This window comes from Accipiter gentilis, chromosome 14 (assembly GCF_929443795.1).
Source record: "Accipiter gentilis chromosome 14, bAccGen1.1, whole genome shotgun sequence".
In the NCBI taxonomy this organism is placed as follows: Eukaryota; Metazoa; Chordata; class Aves; order Accipitriformes; family Accipitridae; genus Astur; species Astur gentilis.
The window spans coordinates 16,268,209-16,292,191 of record NC_064893.1 but is presented as its reverse complement, the minus strand read 5'-3'; the positions used below and the strand labels follow the sequence as shown (position 1 = coordinate 16,292,191).

At 56.6% G+C, this 23,983-nt stretch overlaps 1 protein-coding gene across 13 annotated transcripts in view; it reads right to left on the bottom strand.

Annotated features, from left to right (window-relative positions):
* Positions 1 to 23,983, bottom strand: part of EPB41L1 (erythrocyte membrane protein band 4.1 like 1) — a 71,372-nt gene that overhangs the window by 8,582 nt on the left and 38,807 nt on the right. For 4 of the 13 annotated variants that reach the window (XM_049816194.1, XM_049816200.1, XM_049816202.1 and 1 more), the window contains exons 2-18: positions 23,120 to 23,315; positions 22,226 to 22,390; positions 19,178 to 19,282; positions 19,058 to 19,100; positions 18,309 to 18,384; positions 17,781 to 17,999; positions 17,588 to 17,675; positions 17,110 to 17,262; positions 16,221 to 16,318; positions 15,897 to 16,072; positions 15,356 to 15,504; positions 14,731 to 14,766; positions 12,550 to 12,741; positions 11,128 to 11,226; positions 3,478 to 6,180; positions 2,809 to 2,916; positions 1,165 to 1,563 (exon numbers count right to left, since the gene is read on the bottom strand). In XM_049816194.1, the coding sequence (XP_049672151.1) occupies positions 1,165 to 1,563; positions 2,809 to 2,916; positions 3,478 to 6,180; positions 11,128 to 11,226; positions 12,550 to 12,741; positions 14,731 to 14,766; positions 15,356 to 15,504; positions 15,897 to 16,072; positions 16,221 to 16,318; positions 17,110 to 17,262; positions 17,588 to 17,675; positions 17,781 to 17,999; positions 18,309 to 18,384; positions 19,058 to 19,100; positions 19,178 to 19,282; positions 22,226 to 22,390; positions 23,120 to 23,296 (4,986 nt within the window). In that variant the 5' untranslated portion in view covers positions 23,297 to 23,315. The remainder of the gene's footprint in view (positions 1 to 1,164; positions 1,564 to 2,808; positions 2,917 to 3,477; positions 6,181 to 11,127; positions 11,227 to 12,549; positions 12,742 to 14,730; positions 14,767 to 15,355; positions 15,505 to 15,896; positions 16,073 to 16,220; positions 16,319 to 17,109; positions 17,263 to 17,587; positions 17,676 to 17,780; positions 18,000 to 18,308; positions 18,385 to 19,057; positions 19,101 to 19,177; positions 19,283 to 22,225; positions 22,391 to 23,119; positions 23,316 to 23,983) is intronic. The other 9 variants (XM_049816195.1, XM_049816197.1, XM_049816201.1 and 6 more) reach the window with 8 other exon arrangements.

Sequence of the window (23,983 nt, the reverse complement as noted above, 5' to 3'; positions counted from 1 at the left end):
CCCCGAGGTTTTCAGAGATTTTTTGGATAGATTTGTAGACACCATGGGTTAAGTTAAACTGGTCTTCAGAAGGTGGGTGAGACCCACCAAACTCATTTCACTTGTGCCCCGCAGCAGGTTTATGATCTGCACCAGCTCCCAGAGGCTGTGTTTACACCCAAGGTGTCAGAAACTTGGGGGAATGGAGACAGGTTCCCAGCACTCCCCCACTACAGGAAACTGGAGCTGCCAAGGGCTTCTGCACAGGGGATGCTTAGCCAGTGCTCAGCATTCCCGAGCCAAAAGCCTCCCCTGCCCACTGCCGGCCATGGGGCAGTGTGTAGCTGGTGACCCATGCCCATGGCCCCACTGTGACCCTGGAGCCCACGGTGTCAGATGCTCTGCACAAGGGTTCCCAGGCTGGCTTAGAGAAAGCTCCCTTTAATTCTGCAGCTTTTTCCTGGTTCCAGGTCTGGACACACCCTGGCAGCTCCATGCAGCATTGGGGACTTACCTGCCAGGGCTGGAGGGCTGCCCCAGCGCTGACCGGGCAGGAGATGGCCCTGGCCCAGCACAGAGGCAAGGCTATGTTTTGTCCGAGCTGGGGCTGGCTCTATTGTCCTCTCTCTGTGGTGTACACTCAAATTCCACATGCATGCTGCATGCATTTTTCTTAGCCTGTTATGATTGCTCCCAGCACAGGAGTGACCCTCCACAAGCTTTGGAGCACTCCCACAAGCTACTCAATAAATCCCTCCCAGCCCCGGCATGACCAGAGAGGTTAGTTGGCAGCACATTTCACTACACAAACTGGTCACTGACTTCATGCAAAACACAAGGACAGAGCTGTTGGTTAGTGACACGTGCCCTTCCCAGCTGCTGACATGCTGTAGTGGTGTGAGGGACAGGGTAGGCAGCCAAACGTGGGGGATTAAGAGATGACAATGACTTCTCCTAGTTAGCAGATGCACAAAACACACAACAGAGCCATGCAACACAGACGACAGCGTGCATTGGGGGAAAACAGCTACACTGGAGAGGAGCCTGGGGATGTCTGAAAGCTAGCATGCTCTTCCAAACCAGTGTGGGAGTGCACACCAGCACAGCAATGCCAGGCACCAGGACAAGAAACATGGAGGCACGATGGCACCAAGACAGTCTCAGTGGAACGGCGTCTCTGTGTACCTCTAGCTGGGAGACATCTGGGCTGGGCTGGGAGACCTTCTCTCCGCCTTTGACATCCTCTTCCGGTCCAGGAACTACTTTGTCAGTGTGCTGGAAGGAAACCAGGCCTTCGTCTTCCGTTTCACTCTTGTCCTTGTCCAGCTCAGGCAGGCTCCGGGAGATGTCTTCAAAGGCCGTGCCGTGGAAGTCACCAATCACTGTGAAGTCCACCTCTGCTTCCAGGCTGGAGGTTGAACTGACCGTGATGCTGGAGCACTTGCGCTCGATGGCCAGGTGGTTGTCCTTCAGAAAGACCGAGTCCTTCTCCTGGTCCTGCTCCTCATCGCCAGTGTCACTCTCGGGAGCCCTGTGCCGAGGCGGCTTAGCTTTCTCCTCAATGCCCTCCCTCAAGCCCGCTCTCTGAATGAGACACAATGGCGGAGAGAGACGGAGACAGTGAGCACCATGTGGCATGGCAGCACTGGCAGTGCCGATGAGGGAGAGGGGAGGAGGAGGAGGAGAAAGAAGGCTGCAGCAAACATCACAGAGTCGAGTCAAACACAACTCAAGCATGGAGACTGAAACCTTTCTGACAGCAGCGACTTTGCAGGGGTGGGGTGGGGGGAGAAGGGTTATTCAATCTGATTTTGCCAAAAGTCTATCAGTAATTAGTCATCTCAAAAAAGGGTCAGTCACACAGAATAGCTTGGCCAGCTTGGAGGCACGTCAGTGCACCCAGTGGAAGCAGATGTATGCAAAACAACAGGTCTGTTAAGAGACATTCAGAAACAGCTCAGACGCCAGTGCTATCATATGTCAGTAAGGTTGGGCACTCAAAAAAAAAAACAAACAAAGGGAAAGAAAGAGAGAAGAGTTTGAAAGAAAAGGGCCCCAGCAGCCACGCACGGTGAAGGAGAAGCAAAGGAGTGTGCCAATTCCACTGAGCATCTCTGTGGGCCCTGCAGAGCATCACCCCAGGGGGAGGAGGACCGGCCCCGCTGGTGCTGCCCACCAGCCGTGCACGCTGGGGCGGCTGCCTGCACTGGTGGGGGGTAAATCTGCCCCACCAAGACAACAGTCCCCCTCCAGAGACCTCACGAAGCCAGGGGTGAGTCTTAGGGATAATCTGGTTAAGTGTTTGGTCAGTGTAATTGACAGCACGATCAGAGCCAGGGGATGCCCTCCCTCTGTTAGCTCTTCTCCAGACATGGACATACCTCTCAACTCTACCATCAGAGGGTACATTTCCCCTCACCATGCTTTGCCATGATGCCATGGGAAATCTAGACCCATTGCTGGACTTTGCATCTCACTCTAGGCAGTTCTCCCTTAGGAAGAGCTCTAAGCCCACTGATGCCAGAGAAAACCCACCTCCTGGACTCTGGTCCAAGCATTTGCAGCCAGAGCCATCCCCACAATGGGCCAGGCTGTGCTGGCACAACCTTCCCTTGGCACTGCTGGGAGGTTGAGAGGTATGACAAATGGGGTGTCAAACAAACTCAAGAGGAACACACCTGCATACATGTTTTCGTGTGTGTGTATATGTATAAATATACACATAACAGCTCTGCAATGGGGAGAGGAGCTGGAAGCACACAGCCCTCAGCTGGTTAAGGTGAGCTTTCATACTACGGTAAGAAGCGGTTAGTAAAACAGCACTGAGACCTGGAAGACCACTGGAACAGCAGTCTTTACATTCTCTTCTTTCAGGCTGGATTTTACTGATGGGTCAGATAAATCCTTTTCTTCCCCAGTTGATTCCTGAGATTTGCTCTGGATTAGAGAAAATGGTTAGTTGTAAGGAAAAGAACTCTACAGGAGCTGATCTAGCACTTAAAAGAGCGAAGAAAGCTATTTCATCATCCAGCCACCAGCTTGCTGAAGACAAGGGAGGGTGGGTAAGGCCGGCGAGCTAAGCAAGAAGGGATATCAACTTAAGAAATGCAAGGGTGAAGCTGGAAGCGTGAGCACGCTGCTGCTACGTGTGTGTGTGTGCGTGTCCGTGACAGAGTCGCAGCTCCTTCAGCCACCCCCCATCTCTTTTTCTTGCTCCTGGTCATGAAGCTGGGGTGCCCACTCTCGGGTTTAGCGAGCGGCATTCTCCAGGGAGCCAAAATGTCGGGGGGGTCACAAAACAGAAGCTGATGAACCAACTGGCCAGCAGGTCTGCATTCAGCAAATAAGCCTGACCACACACACATACATAAAAGGACAGGGGATGCAAAGCGACTGCTGTCAGTCAATGGATGTGTGAGGAGCCACTGAACATGGTAATAAAGAGCCACACAACATGCGCATGAACTTTCCATCCGGACAGTTCATTGGAAGAGTTACCACGGCTTCTGCCAGTGTGAGTTCGCAGCCAGAGTCGGGGGAGGCCAGGTCAGCACCAGCCAGGTCAGCACTGCCTTCTCCTTCGTGCTCCAGGACAACAGAAACATCTTTCTTCAGAGAGAGAGGCTGGGAGGTGTCTCCTGAACCAGCTCCTTGCCCAAGGGCCAAGGAGCCTGCACTGGACGCAGGTCCCACCGGAGTGACTAGCATCGCCGGCGGTGAGGCAAGGCCTGTGTTCAAAAGCATGTCCTGTGCCAGACCCATCTTCCCCTTTGCTTTTGCTGATGTCTCAGCTTCAGGCACACGCTCTTGTCCCTCCTCGGCTGCCCTTCGCTCTGCCTCACTTTGCTCGAACATCTTAATCTTAGAGGCCACTGAGGTTTTCCTGTAGCTCTCGCTGTCCTGCCAGCTACTTGGGGCCACAGTGACATCTTCATGATCCTGGGACACAGCTCCTGTCCTCCCAGCCACAAATATCAACAACTCGGACTCTATTTGATGTGTCCCACTGCTCGCTTGCTGCTCTTCTCTGCCTTCATAGATCAAGGTAGAGAGACGGTATGTTTTGCTTCCTTGACACAATCCTGCTACAGTGGAGTGGGAGTGCAGAACATCAGCAGCTTCTTTGGGACGAGACTTATCCTGCGGTGGCTGCCCTGGGGCAAGGTCACTGTCCCTGGTGGTTTCTCCTACTGCAGGGCTCCGGCCCTGCAGATCTTGTACCACATTAAACTCCAAGTCCCAAGGTGGCTCTTGCACTTCGGGATCTGTAGTGTGGAGCAGCCCTTCAGCCATGGGACCCTCTTGGGGCAGGTCTCTTATTATGGCCTCAATCTGTTGTTTTGGTTCTTCTGCCTTGGGAGGCAGCTCTTCCATGTAAGGGCTTTTGTCATCGGACAATTTTTCCATCCCACAGCCTTCATCTCTGGTCAGTTTCCCTGATGTGGGCCCTATGTCCTGGCAGAGCTCTTTTATCATGGGCTTCTCCTGAAGCAGCTCCTCTGTGGCAGGGATTTTGCTCTGGGTTGCCTTCGCTGCAACAGGGCCCATGTCCTGGGCCACCCCCCCCATGGCCGGGTCTCTGACCTGGATCGGCTCTGCTGCAGCACCTGTGTTTTCGGATGGTCCTCCCCCAACAGGACTTGCACCTTGGTGTGGTTTATATGTAGCAAAGCCCATGTCTTGGGGTTGTTCTTCAGATTCAGGACTGGCACCACTGGGTATTGCCACCTCTGCTACAGGCCTCATGTCCTTGGGTGCTCCTTTGCCTACTACAGGGCTTGCCTCCTTGCTTTCCACCTCTGCTGAGGGATTCACAATCTTGGGTATGCCCACACCTCTTACAGGGCTGGTGCCCTGGGACAGGTCTCTGCTCTCAGGCTCAGTGCCAGAGACTGGCTCTGCAGGGACAGGGCTGGATTGCTGGGTTAAGGGTGTAGGGTCAGGAGTGCTGGGTTTATCCCCCTCTGACCCCATGGTGGTGGGAGGGTGGCCCTGCTGAGGCACAACTGATGGAGGTGACTTGGTCTCTATCTCTTCCATCTGAAGAACCACTCTGGCACTTCCCTCCTTGTCGCCGTCTGCTCCAGTCCTTCCTGAGAGCCCTTCCACTGCCATGCAGATGTCCGGGCTCTGTACTGGGCTCCCTTTGTGCTCCTCAGCCCTGCGGCCATCCCCTGCCAGGCCACACAGCTTCAAGCCTTCCACTGGGCTTTGCAGATCTGTTTCCTCTTGTCCCACCTCTTGGGAACATGGCAGGGCTTCACCTCCCTCAGGTGCTTCGCAGCCTGTCAGCCCAGCAGATGCTTTCTCTTGCTGTAGAGGCAGCCCTTCCTCCTGCCCCAAGGTAGGACATTCCACCAGGCTGGTCCCATCACAGCCTGTCCCCTGCTGCTCCAGTGCTTCAGCAGATTTTCCAGACAATGCCCTGTGCTGCTGGCTTGCTGAGGAAGAGGGTTGGAAACCTTCTGCCACAGGTGCCGTGTGCCCAGATCCCTCCCTGGATGTGATCTCAGTGGCTTCTGGTCTCTCCTCCAAGCCAGTCTCTGAGAGCAGGTGTGTTTTACTGTCCTTCTCCTCTCCCTCTGGGTCTCCTAAGTAGATAATCCTCTGGGTTGCAGAAGTCTCTGAGCTCTCATCACTAGCCTTCACTTTAATTTTCATGAGCTCTGTGGCTGTCGCCAGCACTCTGGCCTCCTGCTTCCTGGAGGCTGCAGAAGCACACTCCCTGGAGACCACCTCGCTTTCTCCCTGGGGAGGCTCTGGCCCCAAAATTTTGGCCCTCTGCCTCTCTTCAGGCTTCTGGCATGGCTTGGGCAGACCTGGCTCTCTGGTGGTTGCTTCCTCGCCCTCCTCCTGGGGCTCCTCTGCACTCTCAGCTGACAGATGCTCTGCCTCCTGGCTGGGGTCCCCCCTGGCTTCCTTCTCATAGATCTCATCCTCCCAGACAGACTCAAAATCCTCTGGACTAGCGATCATTTTTGCTCTCGTCCGGATATCCAGGGATGCATCTGCTGGTTCTTCCTGGCCTGCCACTTCCTTGGCTTTCCCTACTGCCATCTCCACTTTCGATACACTCGCACTCATTTTCACCTCTGAGGTACCTGCATGTGCTTCTTCTTTCTTGACTCCCAGAGCTTTCTTTAGAGCTACCGCTTCCAGCCTAGGAGTTTCTCTCTCTATAAATACCCAATGCTCCGAGCCCTGCATTGCAATTGGAGCAAGAAGAGTTAGCATCAAACATACTTTACCTAACTGCTGATGACTGTTGTCATGAATAACAGAAAGCTGATCTGCCTCGGACAAGGCTGACTAAATTATTATTATTATTCATGCAAGAGTTGAGGCAGGGTCTATACAGAGAGCCTGGCAACTTGCTGATGAACAGAATAAGAGGTGTGATGCCATGACGGGGACTGAGCTCCTCTAGCCTCTCCAGGGATCATGTTTTGCTCTGGGCAGTGGCTCACTGACATAACTGCAGTATCTGCAGCTTTGTTGGAAGTACAGAAGCAGGAGCAATGCTCCCAGCAGACACATTAACAGCCATCAGGGCATCTCTCATGAGGCAGGGGAACACAGCTGGTTAAACCCAACTGGGACTCCCCATCTGACTCCTGGTTTTAGCTGGCTCTAGCAATCTCCATGAGCAAAGGGTGAGATTTCATTGTAGGCAACGGTGTTTTGAGTAGCTTCACTCTCATCTTCATCCACATGCCCTAAGACTATGTCAGACTGCCAGGAACATAAGCAGGAAAAGAAACCACCTTAGGCATCAGAAAGGCCCTTTCCCCTTCCTACCAGATGCTGCTGCTCAGATTCACTCCAAAGTCCATTCTTTCTTTCCAGGTCTCCAGGGAAATCTCATCAGAAGCAATTATTTAGCAGAGGTTTCTAGCAATGCTGAAACCAAGCAGTTCAGAAAATATAACCTGTAAAAGGTTACCTGTGAAATGTAAAAGAATACCACAGGCTTGGCCACTGAGACAGCTATGGGTACTGCAGCAAGGACCAAGCAAAGGTTGTGGAGCATCTTGCAGCAAGGACACAGTGGGTGTGTGATATACCACACAGTATATCTGTGCTGCTGTGCAGGGGAGGATGCCAGATTACTGTTACTATGTACACTTTGTACATTCACGTTTGTCCTGCAAGACAGCTAAAGACTTCACAAGTGTCAAGAACAAAGCACTGCTAAAATTCAATTGCTTCTGGAACAGAAGGTAGAAAGAGAAGACAGCAGCAGGAAAACATTTGCACCGATGAGGAAGCCCAGCAGCATCCCCAGCCATCCTACTGTAGGCAGCACACGCATGAAGGGCATTGCTGCAGGCATCGGGCATGGTCCTGTGGAGTTCACCATGGGGCTGGCTCTGCCCATGACACAGGTTGCCTCGGCACCTGCCTGCGGGCAGAGCCAGCATCACTTCTGCAGGCTGGGCAAGACTGACCCTCTGTGGCACCAGGATGCACTCCAGCCCCAGTGACTGGGAAGACTGGCTGCCCACTCCCCGCTCAAACTAGGAAAAATAATCCATGAAAACATGAGCCATGCCCCATGCAGGGATGTCTGGGTGAATGTCTGGAGCAGTTGCACTCGAAATGGAAACCTGATAACTGATATTGAATAAGGGCAGACAGGGGGGCAGAGGGAAGCAGAGCGAGAGGGAAGGGAAAAGAAGGTGAGATTAGAGGAGAGAGAGAAAGGACAAAAACCAATTACTAGTGGAAGGGTTTCCACAAGGAGGGGAATCAGAAAATGGTGAAAGCCCCTGGCAGAAAAATGTCACCTCCCAGCTCCTGCCTTCTTTACCAGGTACCAAAGAAAGCAAAGCTCCCTAGGCACAGTGCCCCACGCCTTGCCCTGGCAGCACCCAGGAAAGCAGCAGACCTCATGCCTGCCGCCCTGCCCCTGGCTCTCGCACAAGTGTGGCTGCCCCCCAAAAATCCCCAAGGAGTGCCAGCAGGGCTGTGCCTGGCGGGGAGGCACCCCAGGGGCTGTGTGCGGTTATGGCCTGCCACCGGGCCCCTGCGGGAACACCGAGCCACCTGAGGGCAGAAGTGGGTGCAGGCTCTTCGCACTGCGAGGACAACTGCCAGGATGGCACACGTGCATTGCAAGCCATGCCACAAGCATGGCAGTAAGGGCATACTCCTCCACAGATGGAAGACAGATCCTTCCTTACCAGGGACTCTGCCATGGCATCTGCACCCTGCCACAGCCAGCCAGCCCTCTGCGCTGGAGGAGCCAGGTCTTCAGGAGACCTGTCCCATGCCAGCTCCCTACAGCATCGCTTGCACAAGCCTCTCCAATATCCCTTTACCCTGTGCTCCCAAGCACCGTCTGCTCTCCAGGTGCCTTCCTCCACACTTGCCTCCAATGCAGGTTTTATTTCTTCCTAGTCCATGGAAATTGCAACAGAGGCAGTCGGTGACTGCCAGGAGCTCCAGGTTGCACCTATGTCTTTCACAGTTGGGTTTGACCCATGAAAGCAACATTATCACAAACTCAGCAGCTGCACTGGGTCTGCTGGGAAGCCCGGGGTGGTCTCTGGCATTCCCTCAACACCAGTCTTCCTGTTCAGTAGCGATGCTTGGGGGCAATTCAACCAGAAGACTGCTTACTTTCCCGAGGGTACAGCAGCTTCTCTTCTGCTCCTGCAGTGTGGTCTCATCGCTAAACCCTTTCTGCAGATAAGGCAAGGATGGACAGGTTGTGAGCACACATACAAATCTCTTCAGCGAAGCCTTCTCATCCCCCTTCTCTGGCTGCAAATCAAAGTCCTTTGGAGGAAACGATCCCTGGACAAAGATGATGAGTTTCTTCAGGCTCCTTCTCTGAGCTAAGGCTTGAGATAGATGTTGTAGATCATAAAGCCAGTCTTCTGAAGCCTGGAACAATGTGTTCATCCATGGCAGCACCTCTTAACCAGTAAAGAAAGCCCAAAAGCTCCAGATTTATTTCCAAACCAGCTTCCTTCTCAAACTTTGTTGGGATGAGCACAGCCCACTCCAAGGGAACAGTCAACTACTGTGGTGTGATCTGAACTCTGCTCCAGAGGGCTCAAAGCCAGCTCCGGCCACAGCTCTGGTTCCACAGCTCATGGCAGCCCTTGTGTCTCCAGAGCTTGAGGACTCTCGGGGATGTTCAGAACAAATATCTGGATACTTGGGTATGTCCTCCAGGAAAGAAGAGAACTTCTGGAGCTTTGGAAGTCAGTAGGCTAGCAGGACAGAGTGAGTGCCAAGGCAGGAGCTGAGTCTAAGAAGTGATGATGCTGGGAAGGATCTGTCCACAGAGCAACCTTAACTTCCCAGGGGATAATTTACTTTCACACTTCCCGCCCCCCCCTCCCCCCCAAATGCATCTGCTCTGGGAACAGGAGCATTTGGGAAGGCCATTCTCACTGTGGCCTACACATCACAAGAGAAAGCAAGCTGATGGAAAGGAAAGAAACAACAGCATGGAGCAGAGACAGCCTTCTGCCCCTGCCAACAAGGCCCAAAACTTGGACAGAGCCCAGGGCAGGTAGGAGGCTTCTCCCTTTGCTTTCTTTGCTCCTGAGGGAGACCCAGCTCACCTGAGAGGAAAGCACGAGCCTCACGACAAGGAGAGGAGCATGAATCTGAGACACTGAGATACTGGGTTGCTTTGTCACCCAAAGCTGAAGAGACTCCCAGCACTCCCCAGCCCAGCATACCGGTCCTCCAGGAGTGAGGACTGAGGGATGGAGGAAAAGGTGGAGACGCATCTAGCTGGGGATGACAGATAATCCAGCCTCAGCGCTGAGTGACTTTCTGGCTGAGTGTGATGAGAGCTCCACAGATGTGCTGTCCTCATGTCATCACCCTCTTGGGGTCACAAATTCCTCATGGCAACCAAACGCCAGGAGAGGACAAATTCTTACATATCAGCTGCTGAGTCTCAGCCACTAATGCCTGGGGAGAAATCACCAGCGAGGCCACCTCAGCACCTGCACCCCAGCACACCCCTGGCACCCCAAGGGTCTCCGGAGGGTGGAGGGGAAGACTCTCTGAATCAAGAGATGTGTGTGCACCTCACTTCCGCCGTTTCTGTCCACCAGCTCCTAAATACTGGCATGTAGGGGGTCCCAGCGTGGACCAGAAGATGCTGCTGCACAGCCCAAGCTTCACTGAAGATGCCTGTACCCTTGTTGAAGCCCAAGGCTGTGCCCAAGCCCTCACTCACACCCAGACTGCCTCCTGGGGATGCGTGCTCCAGCCAGCCCAGGTTCAGGCTCCAGCTGTGCTGGTAGAGCACAGTCCACCAACACTGGCAGCTTCTGCGCTGAAGGAGCAAGAGCGGGACCAGCGTCACCCCCGCCCCTGCCTTGTCTGCTCCCCTGCCTGATGCTGCTCCTGCTCCGCTGTCTTCCCTCAGGCCCAGCACCACTGGGCAGCACACTGGAGCATGGCTGGGTCCTACCACACCAGAATCAAGTCTCAAAGACCAGTTTTCTTCTGCTCAGTGGTATGTTCTCTTGGCTGTCCTGGGAAACAACCACCATCACGTGAGATAAAACCTGCATGCAAGCAGTGCCGAGAGCCTACATTCCTCACCTGTGGGTACTGCACAAGGACATCAAAAGCAGCATGACCCTGCTTTGCACAGGCATAGTTCAACATTTCTGATGCCTCCAGATATGCCCTATTTCAGGGTATCTGGGCCTGGGGAACTGTAACCATAGCCAAAGTGAAAGGAAAGCACGAGGGATTGCTAAAGACAGCTTCTAGCTGCCTGCCTGCTTGCACCTGGAGCGGACACCCGCAAAGTGCCTGTGCCAGAGTCAGCACTGCCTCAGGACCCCCAGCACTGGTCTCCAGCATGGCCCCCTCACCCAGAGCACAGCCAGCCCTGGGGGTGCACAGCAGGGCTCCACTGGAAGGTCTCTCCCAGGACCCTGTCTCACAGCCCAGAAGAAACAGTCAGGGGAGCAGATTTCACCAGCCCTGTCCTGGGGCTGCCCAGGGATCCTGCCCATCACTGGAGAGGGGAGCCACCCTGGGGCGGCCAGCAAATGGCTCAAGCTCTGCTCAGAGGGCAGAAGCCATCTTGGCAGGCTGGAGGGTCCCATGGTGGGGGCAAACTGTGAGAGCGAGGGGTGGGGAGAGAAAGAGGATGGTGACAACCTCAGGAGAGGAGACAAGGCTTTTCTGCGTGAAAGACTCCATGCTTAGGGAAGCTCCGTGCTCAGATGTAAAATCGTCTGGGGTGTCCTCTTCCATCATCTGTGCCAGCATGGAAACCCCAGCACCCATGGGGAAAGAGAGAGAGAGAGACAGACAGAAAGACAGAGAGAGAGAGAGCACATGAGAAGGAATGAAGGAACAAATGGTGGGTAGGTGGGTGTATGAGTAGATGGATGGATGAACAGAGGTCACAGCTATGCCAGCTCTGGATGCTCCATTTACATCTCTGCACTTAATATATTTGCTTGTAAAAGTGATGTGGGGTGAAGTCCCTCCTTCCTCTTCCCAGTTCAGTGCTTTGATGAGGGGCTGTGAGCTCACCTCTGCCAGGGTCACCCTGCAGCCCCAGGTCTCTGGTCAGTGCTGGGGACCAACAGGTGCACGTGCACATCACAAATCCCCCCAGAGAGCCCTTGGCCCAGCTGCCGCACAGCACCCCATGCCCTCCTCGCAGCCCAGCCCCATATACCCTCACTTGCTCTGCAAGACTGTCCTGGGAGGGAGCCAAGGCAAAATGGGCCCTGCATGTGGCGTCCACCCTGCCTAGAGCCATGCCCACTGGAGCAGGCACAGGACTGGCTCCAGAGCCCCTGTGGGGGAGAGAACACTGCAGAAGGGAGAGCAAACAGGGAGGGTCCCTGGCAGGGAGAGGGCTTCCAGGCTGGCAACCAGGAACACAGCGCCACAGAGCACCCAGCTGTGCCACATCTGCGCCCCTCATGCAGCACCAGGTGCTCTGCATGCCCTGGCACCCCCGATTCCAACTCTCCAGGAGCCTTCCTTTCACACTTGTGGTCCCACTGCAGAGCCAGCAGGCAAAATGCCAGGAGAGGAGGACATGCGTGCAGGATGCCAGTGTGGCACCGCTCTCCTCTCTTCCTACTCTCACCACCCAGGTCCCAGCTGCTGAGAGCACCGTGGGGCACCTTTGCACAGGTGCCTGGTCCTGCTCTGCTGAGGACACCCCTTGGGCAAGAGCTGCACTGGGCACTGCCACGCAGCAGCCCTGCTGGTACGAGGCATGAGGAAAGCCCCATCTCATGGACCAACAAAGCCACAGCCCAACTCTCAGGTACCCCCAAAACACAGCCCTCCAGAGAAGGATGAGAAGTTCAACCCCATGCAGTGCCTGGGCACAAGGGGAGATCACTACCAACAGTGTGAAAATGGTTAGCTCGTTACAAAACTTAGAGACAATGGCCTGGCCAAAGGTCCCCTTCCTCCATCCTGTGTCCCCACCACATAATTTCCACCATGCTCCCCCAGGGTAGTGCAGGAGGCAGAGACCCAGAGCCCAACAGGTGAGGAACACTTCCCCATGAACAACCTGATCCCCTCCATAAGAGAAGCAGCAGAACAAACCTCGCTGGCCTTTTCTGGGGTTCCCTTTGGTGTTTCATCCTCATGCTTGGGTGAGGAAGAGGCTGGTGAGGAAGGCAGCCTCCTGTCCCGGTCCCTGTGAACCAGCTTGCTGTTGGGCTCCTTCAGGGTCCGTTTCAGCTCATTGATGCTGGCCTGATGCTTCAGCAAAACATCTTCTGGCTTGTCTAAAAACTTGGGGAAGGAGAGAGGAAGATAACTATGATTAAAGCACCAGCCAAGGCAAAAGAGATGATCAGGGACACTGGGAGGATTTGCTTCACACTGGGCTTGACTTTAGGGTCTCAAGAGCCAAATGAACAGCATGTCAGAGCACCCTGGTCTGCAGTTCTCACTAAGACCATTGCAGGGAGCAGCAAAAAGGCAGCATGTGGCCAAACATGTGTGGTAGGCTTTCCTCCATGAAGGGCAAAGCATGCCCCTTTGGCACCTCCAGCACAGCCTGTTGAGGACAAGCTAAACCACCTGGAGGGAGAGAGTGGGCTCTCCCTTGGGATCAGAAAGGGATAGGGCTTTATTGGAAATACCAGCAGCCTCCTCTGCTGCTCTCTCCTGCCAGGCACAAAGGGAGCCTGGGCCTCTGTCCTAGCAGGGCAGGAAACCGGTGTTTCCAATGGAGCTCCTTCAAAGTGGGCTTCTGCCAAAGGGCAGGAGGTCAAGGGCTGGTCAGAGATGTCAGCATGGATCCAAACCTGGATCACCATGGACCAGCCTGGGCCCAACGGCAGCCTGGGGTGGGGTCTGGCCTGCTGTGGAGAGAGGACAGCTCAGAGCGCTCAAGTGCAAGGTGGGGTTTAGGCTTTAGAGCATTGTTTTGTGACGGTTCAGGTACCAGGGTGGCTCCCCTCGTCCTGCCGCAGAGGTGGGCAAACTGGCTCAGAGCAAGAGCAAGAACCCTGGCTTCTGCTTCAAACCCAAGCTCAAACCTCTTTTGAGGTTCGAAAGGAGTCACCTAAAATACCTCCCAGGTATTTCTCCTCAGTGACAACCCAGAGACCCAAAAGAGTCCCACAAAAAACCCTACCAAATTTTCCAGATCCTGAAGGCCTAGTGTAACTCATGAAAAAACTCTCCCCGTGGACCCGCATGTCTGAGCCGTGGAGAAGTGCTTCATGGTTTGCCCACCTCTGGGCTCAGGGTGTGCCAGGAGCCAGGTCAGCAGCACATGCACATGCAGTGGGGCAAGCAATGAGGTGGGCAGGGGAGGGACCGGGACCACCCCGGCGGGGTCTGCCCTGCGTTGCCGAGTGGGACAGTGAGGGCTGTGTGGTGCCAGCACAGCAAACCCCATTGCCTGGCCGTGTTTGCCCCCATCGGCAGCTCCAGTGAGGATCTACGTCCTGCTGTGAGCAGAGGGGAAACTCCCAGGGAGCAGCCGTGGATTTTAGGCTGGGATGAATTGTTCCCAATGGGGAGCCACCGCGGACGCAGGAATTTGTGCAGGGGATGGCAGAGCCTCCCTCTTCTCTGTGACAGCCCCCTCTCAGGCTGGGCAGGTGCAGGCAGCTGCCCTCTGGCACAGGGGTTGGGTGCCAGTGCCTGCCCTCACAGGCAGCTGTGCAAGCACTGACGGCAGCTCAGAGACTTATTTGCCCCCAGCAGGGTTGGACGGCAGCTGCAGTGCTGTGAGGAGCTCCAGCCCGGCTCTCTGCGGAGAGGAGCCATGCTGCGGGAGCAGGGGGGCTGCAGGAGAGCAGAGCCGCCGGGCAGGGCAGGTGAGGGAGGCAGTTCAGGTTAGGCAAAAGCAGAGCACGGGTCGGGGCGCCAGCAGGAGTGATGGGACCAGCCTGCACAGGTGAGCTAGGGATGCAGGGCTGGATGGAGAGTAGACACGAGGCGAGGACATGGCGGAGTCAGTAACACGAGCAGAAGCCAGGTTTTCCCAACGGGCCAAGGACTTGGCGTGGCGGCCCGGCCGTTGCACCTTGGGAGGGCTCTTGCTCACACGTATGATTAGGACTACCTTACTTAGTGGGATAGAAGATGCCGTGTGCACGCTAGGGCAGATCCCCAGCTGTCTGCTCATTGGGCTTCTCTAGTATCCAACCCCCCGCCCCGGTGCATCTTGTATTCCAGTAAATAGGGTGACACACAGTGTTGTTTTGGAAAGGATGGACAATATGATGCACCAATGAGGACTAAGATACTCCAGAGAGAGAATACCTCCTGCTTGTGCCTGGGGGTTGTTTCGTGCTCCGGCTGGCAGCAAAGAGAGGGTTAAAAGTAACCAGCAGGGTCAGTCGAGGGAACTTGTCACAAACATCACAGTTAAATTGGTGGGCTGGTAGGGTGCAGAAGGACTGGACCCCCCCCCTCCCCTCACAGAGTGGGGCTGAAATGGGCTGGGGTGTCCCTGGGCCAGCCCAGGGGGTGGGACAGGGAGTGGGTGGGCTGTGCCTGGGCAGTGGCAGGCATGAGTGGGCACTGGTGTGCCTGGCCTGTCCCCATCCCCATTCCCATCCCTGTCCCGGAGCAGAGCTGTTCCCAGGTCCAGCCCTGCCTGGGGACAAGCCTTGAGACCACCTGGTGGGTGCTGGGGAATCAGAGTTGAGCCAAGCCCCTGTGACAGCCCTGTTTCCACCGGTGAGGCCAAGAGCCATGTCCCAAGGGTCCCACCAGCCTGGGGCACAGCTGGTGGAGAAAGGGCTGCAGGGGACCATGCCCTGAGGTGACCCTTCCTGCCTGCAGCCCAGCCCTGCTGCCTGTGCCCAGTCCCCTGCCTGCCCTCTCCAGGTGTGAGCCAGCCTACCCCTCCACCTCCACCCTCCTCTGCCCACTTCATCTGTACCTTCAGCTCCTTTATTTTCGTTGGGGTGGTCACCTCCTCGTCCTCCGTCTCGGACCGTCTCCTGCTGCCAAACTCACCGTCCTCATCTCGCTTCTCGCCCTCCGCCCCGGCGTCATGGTTTTCACTGACGGAGGCTGGGCGCGAGAACTCTGCCCATGGGGGAGAGCACGGGTCACCCCAGCCCTGCCACCCCCAGCCCCAGTCCCCCTGCCCCACACCCTGCCAGCTCAGACCTGGAGGCTTAGGAGCCGCTTCCTGGTGGCCCCAGGGGTCCCAGAGCACAGGGAGATGGGGGAGCCCTGTCCCCACGCTGCCCGACCCCAGCCCTGCCATGTGCCCCTGCTCATGCTCAGTCTGAGCTATCACTTTGGGTGGGGACAGACCCCTCTGCCATGGGGATGCAGTTGGGGACAGCCTCCAGAAGGAAGCCTGATGGCTGCCGTAGCCCTGCCAAGTGGGTTCGCAGAGACGAGCCGAACAGCATTCCCCTTGCTCCCGCCAGCGGACCAATCTCCCTCCCCCTCCCCAATTTGGGGCATACCTCCGTCAAGGCTGCGAGACATGGTGTACCGTTTGCTTGAGGAGCGCTCGAAGAAGGGAGCCGGGCGGTCGATGAGGGCGCTGGCCTGCCGTGTCTGCGCCTGTGTCCGCCCGCTGTAGCGAAACTTGGAGCCCATCACCAGGAAGCCCTTGGGGGGTGGCTCCGGGGACACCAGCCTAGGGGCAAGAGAGGTAGAGTGCTGTCAGCAAGCCCCAGCTGTGCCCCCTGGCATTGTCCCCCATGTGTACCCACTGCGGCAGAGGCAGGAGCATATCTGCCTCCAAGAAGGGAGGCCTGGAGAAGGTCTGGAGAAGGTCTCCTCACCTGAAGAAGGTGTGATGCTCTATGCAGACCTTCCAAAGACGCTTGGCAGAGCGATGGTTGGGCAGCTTGAAGCCAATGGTGCTCTCAAACTGTTCATACTTGGGGAAGACAGAAACATGCCGTTACAGGCAGATCCTGCCCTAGAGGACATGATGGGATGGGACCTGCCTTGCCAAGGTGCCCAGGTTCCCCTGGCAGGAGCCATAACAATGCAAAAAAAAGTCTTCTTCAATGCAGTGCTGGAAAGGTCCATGCCCAGTCCCACTGGGTGGTGGGATCACACCCCCACACTTTTGGCCTAAGCACTTTCCTCAATTGTAAATGGCTTTTCAGTGCAAGATAAATTCCCTAAGGAAACAAAAACCTTTTACAGCTCATTTTGGCAAGAGGGCATCACTCTCCATTTTAGATGCACTATCCTTGCCCTCCTGCCTGCTGGAAAACATGGGTGAAAATGCATTCTCCCATCAGTGCACATAGAAGTGAAAAAGAGTGAAAATAAAGTTGGAAAACAAACAAAAAAGCCTCCTGATGTTTTTTTTGTGAAGCATGGAAGACACATCAAAAATGGCCCTCAACCCCCCTTTCTGGGCAACCTCCCTGCGCCAGTGGGGTCATGGCATCTGGCTAGTGGGGAAAGGAGCCTGGCGTGCCCTCAGCCTGCTGAAGTCACTCTGCCAGTGAGAAAATGAGAGCACAAACAAGAAAGCACTTTCTGAAAGCCTCCATATGCCACAGGAGATGAGCTCTCTTGGCCAGTGTGGTCATTAACTTGGGACCCTTGGGGCAGAAGCTGGAGCCAGGTGACAACTTCCCTGCCAGGCAGCCCCAGTCCAGCAGAGCAGGCACCCTGCCGTGCCCTGAGGCTGCACTGGGGCATGGCACCCACCTCACCCGGGCGGATCTTGATGTAGAAGTTGCTTCTCTTGTAGGAAATTTTGAGGATCTTGGGCCAGGCGAAGCGGTTGATCCTCAGCCGGTCCCTGTAGATGAGGAGGCCGTTGGCACAGACGCCCAGCATGATGTCAATGCCCTCCGAGTCCTGGAGGAGGCAAGAGGGACAGGAGGAGACTGCTCAGCTGCCCAGAAAGAACCAGTCCAGCCAGCAGTGCCGTGCTCCCTCCTGCTCTGTGCTCTGCTATGGGGGACCAGCTGACAGAGAGGTCACTGAATCACAGACTGGTTGAGGTTGGATCTCTGAAGGTCCTCTGGTCCAACGCAGGGCCACCCAGAGCTGGCTGCCAAGGACTGTGTCCTTGTTGAACCTTCATCGTGGGAGGAAGGGGCTGGGCAGGGAAGGGTGTGCAGGCAGCAGGGCAGGATGGGGTGGCACTGCCCATCACTCTGGCAGCCCCACGGCCCCGTACCTTGGCATGGTGCAGGTCCACCCCATACATGGAGAGCTTCTTGGCGTTCTCCAGGAAGTGGATCTCCGCTTCCCCGGGGGTCATTCCCCTGCAGGGAGACAGAGAGGGGGACATGTGGCCAGGCATCTCAGTGGGTGTGGGCCAGCTGTATGGTGCCTTCCTCGCCACCAGCCTGTCCTCTCCTGGGGCTCACCGGTAGGTCTTGTGCAACTCCATGATGCGCTCCTCCAGCTCCCGTGTCTGGTTGGGGGCAAAGCGGAGCTCGCTGACGTAGTTGCCCATGTGTTCCTCAGCATCGTAGTCACCCAGCTCAGCCTGCACGGCGTAGGAGCCCAGCAGGGCATGTGTGACAAAGGAGCAAGGCAGGCGCCCCGTGATGATGTCCGCACGGAGCTGCAGGCACAAGTAGTATCTGCAGGAGGGGGTAGAGGGTGAGAGTGGGCTGGAGGCGCATGCCCTCCAGAGCAGGCTGGGGCTCCCCAGGAAGCGGTAGTGTGCACCCCACTTTGCACTGCAATCTGTGGGGGCCGCCACCTCCCACAGCCACCTTCCTGGCCCCACTCTGCATGATTTAGACATGCCACATGCAGCGGGAGGGCAGTGAGCCCCCAGACATCCTCCAGCTGCCCACATCCTGCCTGAGCCCCGTCCCTCCACACACTCCCAGCCGATCCCCTGGGAGCAGCCCCGGCAGCTGTGCCCACGGAGAGGTGGTCCTCACCTTGTGATGTCCTCCGTGAGCTGGGCAGGGTCTGGAGGGTAAAACTTCACAGTGAAGGCGAAGTTCCAGGGCCCACCTAGGGAGGGAGAGAGCAGTAAGGGCAGCATCCATGCTGGCTGCGTGCAGGCATGCCGGAGCATCCAGGCATCCACTCTGGGGCTCACTACTCTCCCCAAGCCCAGCAAAGGGCAGGGACAAGGGGGCTCCAGAAGCTGTTGCGAGAACAGCCATCAGGACACCAGCATGATTTGGTTATTTCTGCCCGAACCCCTGGGGAGAGAAAAGCATCACAACTTCAGAGGCCATCAGCTCAGCATGACTACCAAAATCACAGCAAAAGCCTCAAATGTCCCAGAAGGCGACAACTTGTGCAACAGCCCTTCTGCTGCCCCAGCAAGGCAACATGATGGGCAAAGGCACCCCAGGACCTGTCCCAGCAAGCCCCCCACTCTTTTTCCCATCCCTGTCCTCCCTGCTCAGGTCAGGTGGGGATGGCGCTCAGAGTCTCAGCCAGCTCTCTGGTGGCACAGACGGGGTCCTTTGCCCCCCACACCTGTTATGATAGGAGGAGCAATGGGTAACAGGCAGCTGAACAAGCAACAGCATCACTGTCCCCAGGCCAGCTGCCAAAGGTCCCCTCCAGGGTAGGTGGTGAGGGGACCCACTGGAGGACAGCCACAGCCGAGCCATCCAGCAGCCCCGCAGGATGCCCCAGGGCTGGGAAGGATGGACCTTCCCTGGGCACTTACTGCGGATCTGCTTCTTGATCTCCTTGGAGGGGTCCAGCCAGTTCTGCAACAAGGAGACAGCAGGTCAGGGGGGCCCCCCACCATGGAGGGAACGGCCACAGAGGGACCCCCTGTGCTCACCTTCTGGCTGTCTGAGTCACAGAAGGTGAGGCCGAAGTAGTCCTTCTCCAGGAGGTTGAGATGCTCACACACCATGTCAAAGAGGACCTGGCCTCGGGCGTGCTTCTGTCAGAGACATGGAGAGACTGATGGTGAGTCAGCTCCCTTGTGCTCCTGGAGATCTGGCAGGTGCAGGCAGCACCTGCTGGGTGCAGGCAGGGAGCACTGGGGAGCGTCAAGGGCAGCCCTGGCCCTCCAAGTTACCACCAAAAGGTGCTGGGCTGCCTTTGAGAGCAGCCCCCTCACCCAGCAGCACCACTCTGGGGACACGCAGGCAGTCCCTGAGCTGCAGGTATGAGGCATGATCAAGCCCAGCCAGCGCAGTGCAGGCAGCAGGTCCCATGGGCCAGGGAGGACCTGGTGCCCACCCAGCCCATCCGCCATCACACCAGAAGAGTGATGCCAAACCAGAGAGGGGTCCAGCCAGCCCAGGCACCTCCGCTCCAGACCATACAAACTGGGACAAATACACCGCAGAGCTTGTGACAGCCCGCACTGCCCATGGGACAAGCTCCTTCCCAACACCCTCCCTGCTGGTGCTGGTGGCGGCTGGGTCCCGAAGCATGGCATGACAAATGAGAGCCATGAAGAGCCCAAGCCATGCACAGGGATGGAGGGCACCCTCTTTATCTGGTCCTTTGAGTTCCCCTGAATTTCCCTTCATTAGTGGTGGCAGTGAGGCCCAGGCTTGCTCATGGAGATGGAAGAACAACCTCTCCCATGTGCGTTTCTCCCCTATTTACAGCCTTCCAGCCTGGCAGCTTCTGCCTCTCCTCTCCAAGGCATCCATTTACTGGAGCACCTTCACAACACGCCACAAGGACAGCAGCCCAGGGCACCAAGCAGCACAGCCCCAGTGGCTCAATGCCCCCAACTGCAACCCTGAGCTCCTCCTGCCCTGAAAAGCTTTTCCAGCAGTTGCAGTCACCCTTCCTGGGTCTCCTCCCTCCTGCTGACCTGGGTTTGGAAGGCAGGGGCTCACCCATGGCATGTGCCGGAGTATTACACTGAATGGTTTGACTCCCCTTTTTGATTTTTACTGAATTAGGCCTTAATTAAGCACGTGAGCAAGGCACAACTATTCCCACGGGGCCTGTGAGAAAGAAAGAAGAAATGCAGCACCAGCCTTTCTACACTAAACCCTCTCCCCTATGCCCCAGGTGGCTTTTTTACAGAGCAGCAGCTCTCCAAAAGTCGACCCCATCCTTTACACCGCAACAGCAGAGAGCTCGTCCTTATCCTTACCCATGCCCAGCAAGGAGCATTGCTCTGCTCATTAAGTTGCCAGTGAGCCTGCAACCCAGGTTTCTGCTTGCATGCTGGTTTTGCTTGGCCAATGCTATGGGGAGAGCCAGAGGAAGGATGACCCCACCAGGGCTCACACAAGTTGCTCCTGTGCCCCGGGAACCCCCTGCAGTCCCTGGGGTGCTCCACTCCTTTTCTTCTGTGGGAGGGCTTCCATCTTCATGACAACCTATCTTTCCACAGCTTTGTGACAAATTTTACCACTAAAGCGACAGGCAGGGCTGTTGGAGTGTGCAGATCTAAGGCCCTGATGCCTTTGCCGTGGGCCAGACCCCACCACCACTGGCTGCCTCACTCGTCCCAGGCAGCCACAGTGAGCAGGCGGCCACGCTCCTTACGTTCATCAGTCCTGCGCAGCCAAGAACCGGAGGAGGCAGGACCTGCATACAGATTCAGGTCCGCTCTGTGCAAGCAGCTCCACACTGCTGCCAACAAAAACCCATCTGCCCACTCGCCAGCAGCACGTGCAAAGGTCTCCCTGGCAAAGGCTCCAGGATTTCTGCTCCTGAACAACCTCAGCTTTTGCATTTTTAAGCAAAGTTGCCAGTCCTTAAAAACGTCCTTTCTACCAGGATGATGCCGCAAGTCAGAGCAGCACTGCCTTCCCCAACCTGCAAGCAGGAGACAGCAGCAAGTGCTGGGGACAGAAACAGGCACTCCCAGCAAGTACTTCTCCTCCCAGCTGCCTTTGCCCCTGCAGCAGGGCCACAAGACCCTTCCACAAAACCAGCCTCAACTCCTAATTTAATCCTGGATGTCCCCCAGCCTGTCCTAGATGGGAGAGGTCCCCGTGCTGACAGCAGCTGAAGCAGCCCTGCAGCATCTCCCAATGCGAAAACAGCCACTGGCAGGTGCCAGTCCCTTCTGTCTCTCCCTGCAGTGACAGCCACTACCAGGGAAATGCACTCCGTGGCGCACACCCACGTGCAATCATGCACACCCACACCACGCACTTGGGACACTGCACAAATAGTGGGTGGCCCACACACTCAGAGCAGGGTGCTGGACCGCCTGCCTGGGCACACTGCCCTGCCTGCACACACAAGGATGCAGCCACAAGGATGTGCACGTGCATCACCCTTACGTACACATGCGCGCGCGCGCACACACACACACACATGCATGCACAATGCTTCCAGGCTCTGACACACCTCCCCGTGCAGTCCCTGGCCTGCCAACTTTATGGGAAGGGACAGCAAGGGATGAGAAGTTGAACCCAGAGAGGATGGACGCAAACCCGCCTGGGGCAGCCATGTGGGTCCACGCCTGTCAGCCTCTTCGCACCAACACACGCACACATGTCTTTCGCCTTAGCAGGCAGGACAGCCAACACACTGTGCTCTTGAGGTGTTGGCAGACAGGCTGGCACATGGACATGTCATGCACATATTGTCAGGCTGAGTTCCATCCCCCATCTATTAAGCTTCTGCTTTTTAGACACTGTTTTCTATTGTGAGTAGCTACCAAATTTGGATTCACTGGGCTGAAATTCCCTGCTGGGGTCTGTCTTTCCAGATTTTCTCCTTATTTTGAAATTTCAACTCAAATAGCAATTTCTGTGGATCCTTTTCCTTATGAGAGAGGTATTACAAAGCTGTCCTTGGAAGAGCCCTGACACTGAGACTTGCTAGGCTGGGCAGGGTCCCTGGCCTGAGACATGTCCGCTCCTTGGTGCCAGCGCAGCCCCTTGAAGCTGGGACTCACCTCCACCTCGCATTCATACTCAGAGGCATCGAGCAGGGTCACTCTGCAGAGGGCACTCTTCACTTTCTTTGTGGTTTTCTGGGGTGACTTCTGGGTCTTGCTGGGGGTTGTTTTGTCAGAGAGCCCATCTGTCTCGCTGTAGTCCTTCTCCTCCATCTCTGTGCCCTGGAGCAGGGAAACACACAGGGTTACCTGGCACCACTACCAGGATGGTCAGACAGAGGATGGGGAAAGCCCTGCCAGCAGAAGAAGAGGGAGCAGGCAGAAGAGCAGACTGATGACCTCTTGGGAGTCCACGGCCAAGCTCAGTTCCCCTACCCCACGCTGCTGGCACAACCAGGGCCCCTGGAAAATGGACACCCATGAGCCTGGGGTCAGTTCAGCACCCAAAACCTCCCTGCCCAACTGCCTGGTGCAGCAGGCAGGGCCAGGGCAGCACCGAGCCTGCTGGGAGCAGCACAGCTCCCCGGCTGACATCTGGGTGCAGCTGCTGCTCCAGCCCTGCCACGGGCAGCTCAGTCCTGGGACACAGGGCCACCCACTTCCTCCCCCCCACCCCGGTTGGCAGCCACGGCAGTGCCATTTCCAGTACAGTCGGCACTTTGGGCTGCCATACTGCTCATTCTGCCTGTCCTGCCTGCAAGGACCTGTGCAGGCAGCTAGGAGGCAGCCGGCAGAGCCCATCCACTGGCCTGGTTGTAGGGGGCTCCCCTCCGGGATGTTCACCTGGGGCCAACAGCACAGGGGAAGGTGTCCACCTCACCGGGCTCCCTGCAGCCCCCGCGCTGCAGCAAGGGCATGGCGATGGGCAGCAGAGAGCAGTGGCACATCCCCTTCCCCTGCTATGCCTTCCCCTCTGCTGCATCTCATGGCACCTGGCCGTCATCCACTCACCAGCTCTGTATTTCGGGCATCGGACTGTGCCCCAGGCTTCTCATTGACCTCAGCATCCCGGCTGGCGGGGTTGCTGGCTGCGGCGGTGGGGCCCTGCGCAGCCACCTCCAGCTGCTGCTGTGGAGCCTCCTCCTGCGCGTTCTTCACCTCCGAACCGGGGCCCGTCTCTGTCGTCATGGCTGCTGGTCACCCTGCTCTGCCACCACCACCCACAAGGAGAGACAGGAGGTGTCACTGGGGCGCATGGGGATGGAGGTGCCAGGCAGCCAGGAGCCCGGGATGCTCCGACCACGTGGGGAGGCGTGGGGCCTTCCCACCTCTGCCCTGCTGCCCGCACGCACGGATCTGCTGCGGGACGCCCGGCTCCCTGTCTGCGCCAGGAAGTGGCTTTGCAAAGGTCCAGCGGTGTGGGGAACGACACTGGTGGCAGGGACCCACCGCACTCACAGCAGTGTGGGGCTGGCCATGAGCCCCTGCTCACCCCAGCCCTGGGGCCTTTCGTACCTTCACTAGTATTTTTTATGAGTGGAAGGGTTTATTCCAGGAGGAAAAAACAGGCTGTGAGTCAGATTAAAGGCTGCACTGACACAGGAAAATGCAAACATGGACAACTCCACATATTGCATCCGGGATGGCTGTTTTTTCCCCTCTGGACTTCCCAGCAGCAGCAGCAGCATGCTGGGTTCCCACGGCCAGCGTGGCCGGACCCTGCGCAGCAGTCAGGACAAAACCTGCCTCCAGCTCCAGCTGCCTGTCCTGTACAAGACGCAAAAACAAACCCAGGGCCAGACAGGGGAGGGGAAGGCACTTTCCGTGCTGGAGAGCTCAGAAACTTGTTTTTGAAACCTTTTGGGTTTTGAAACT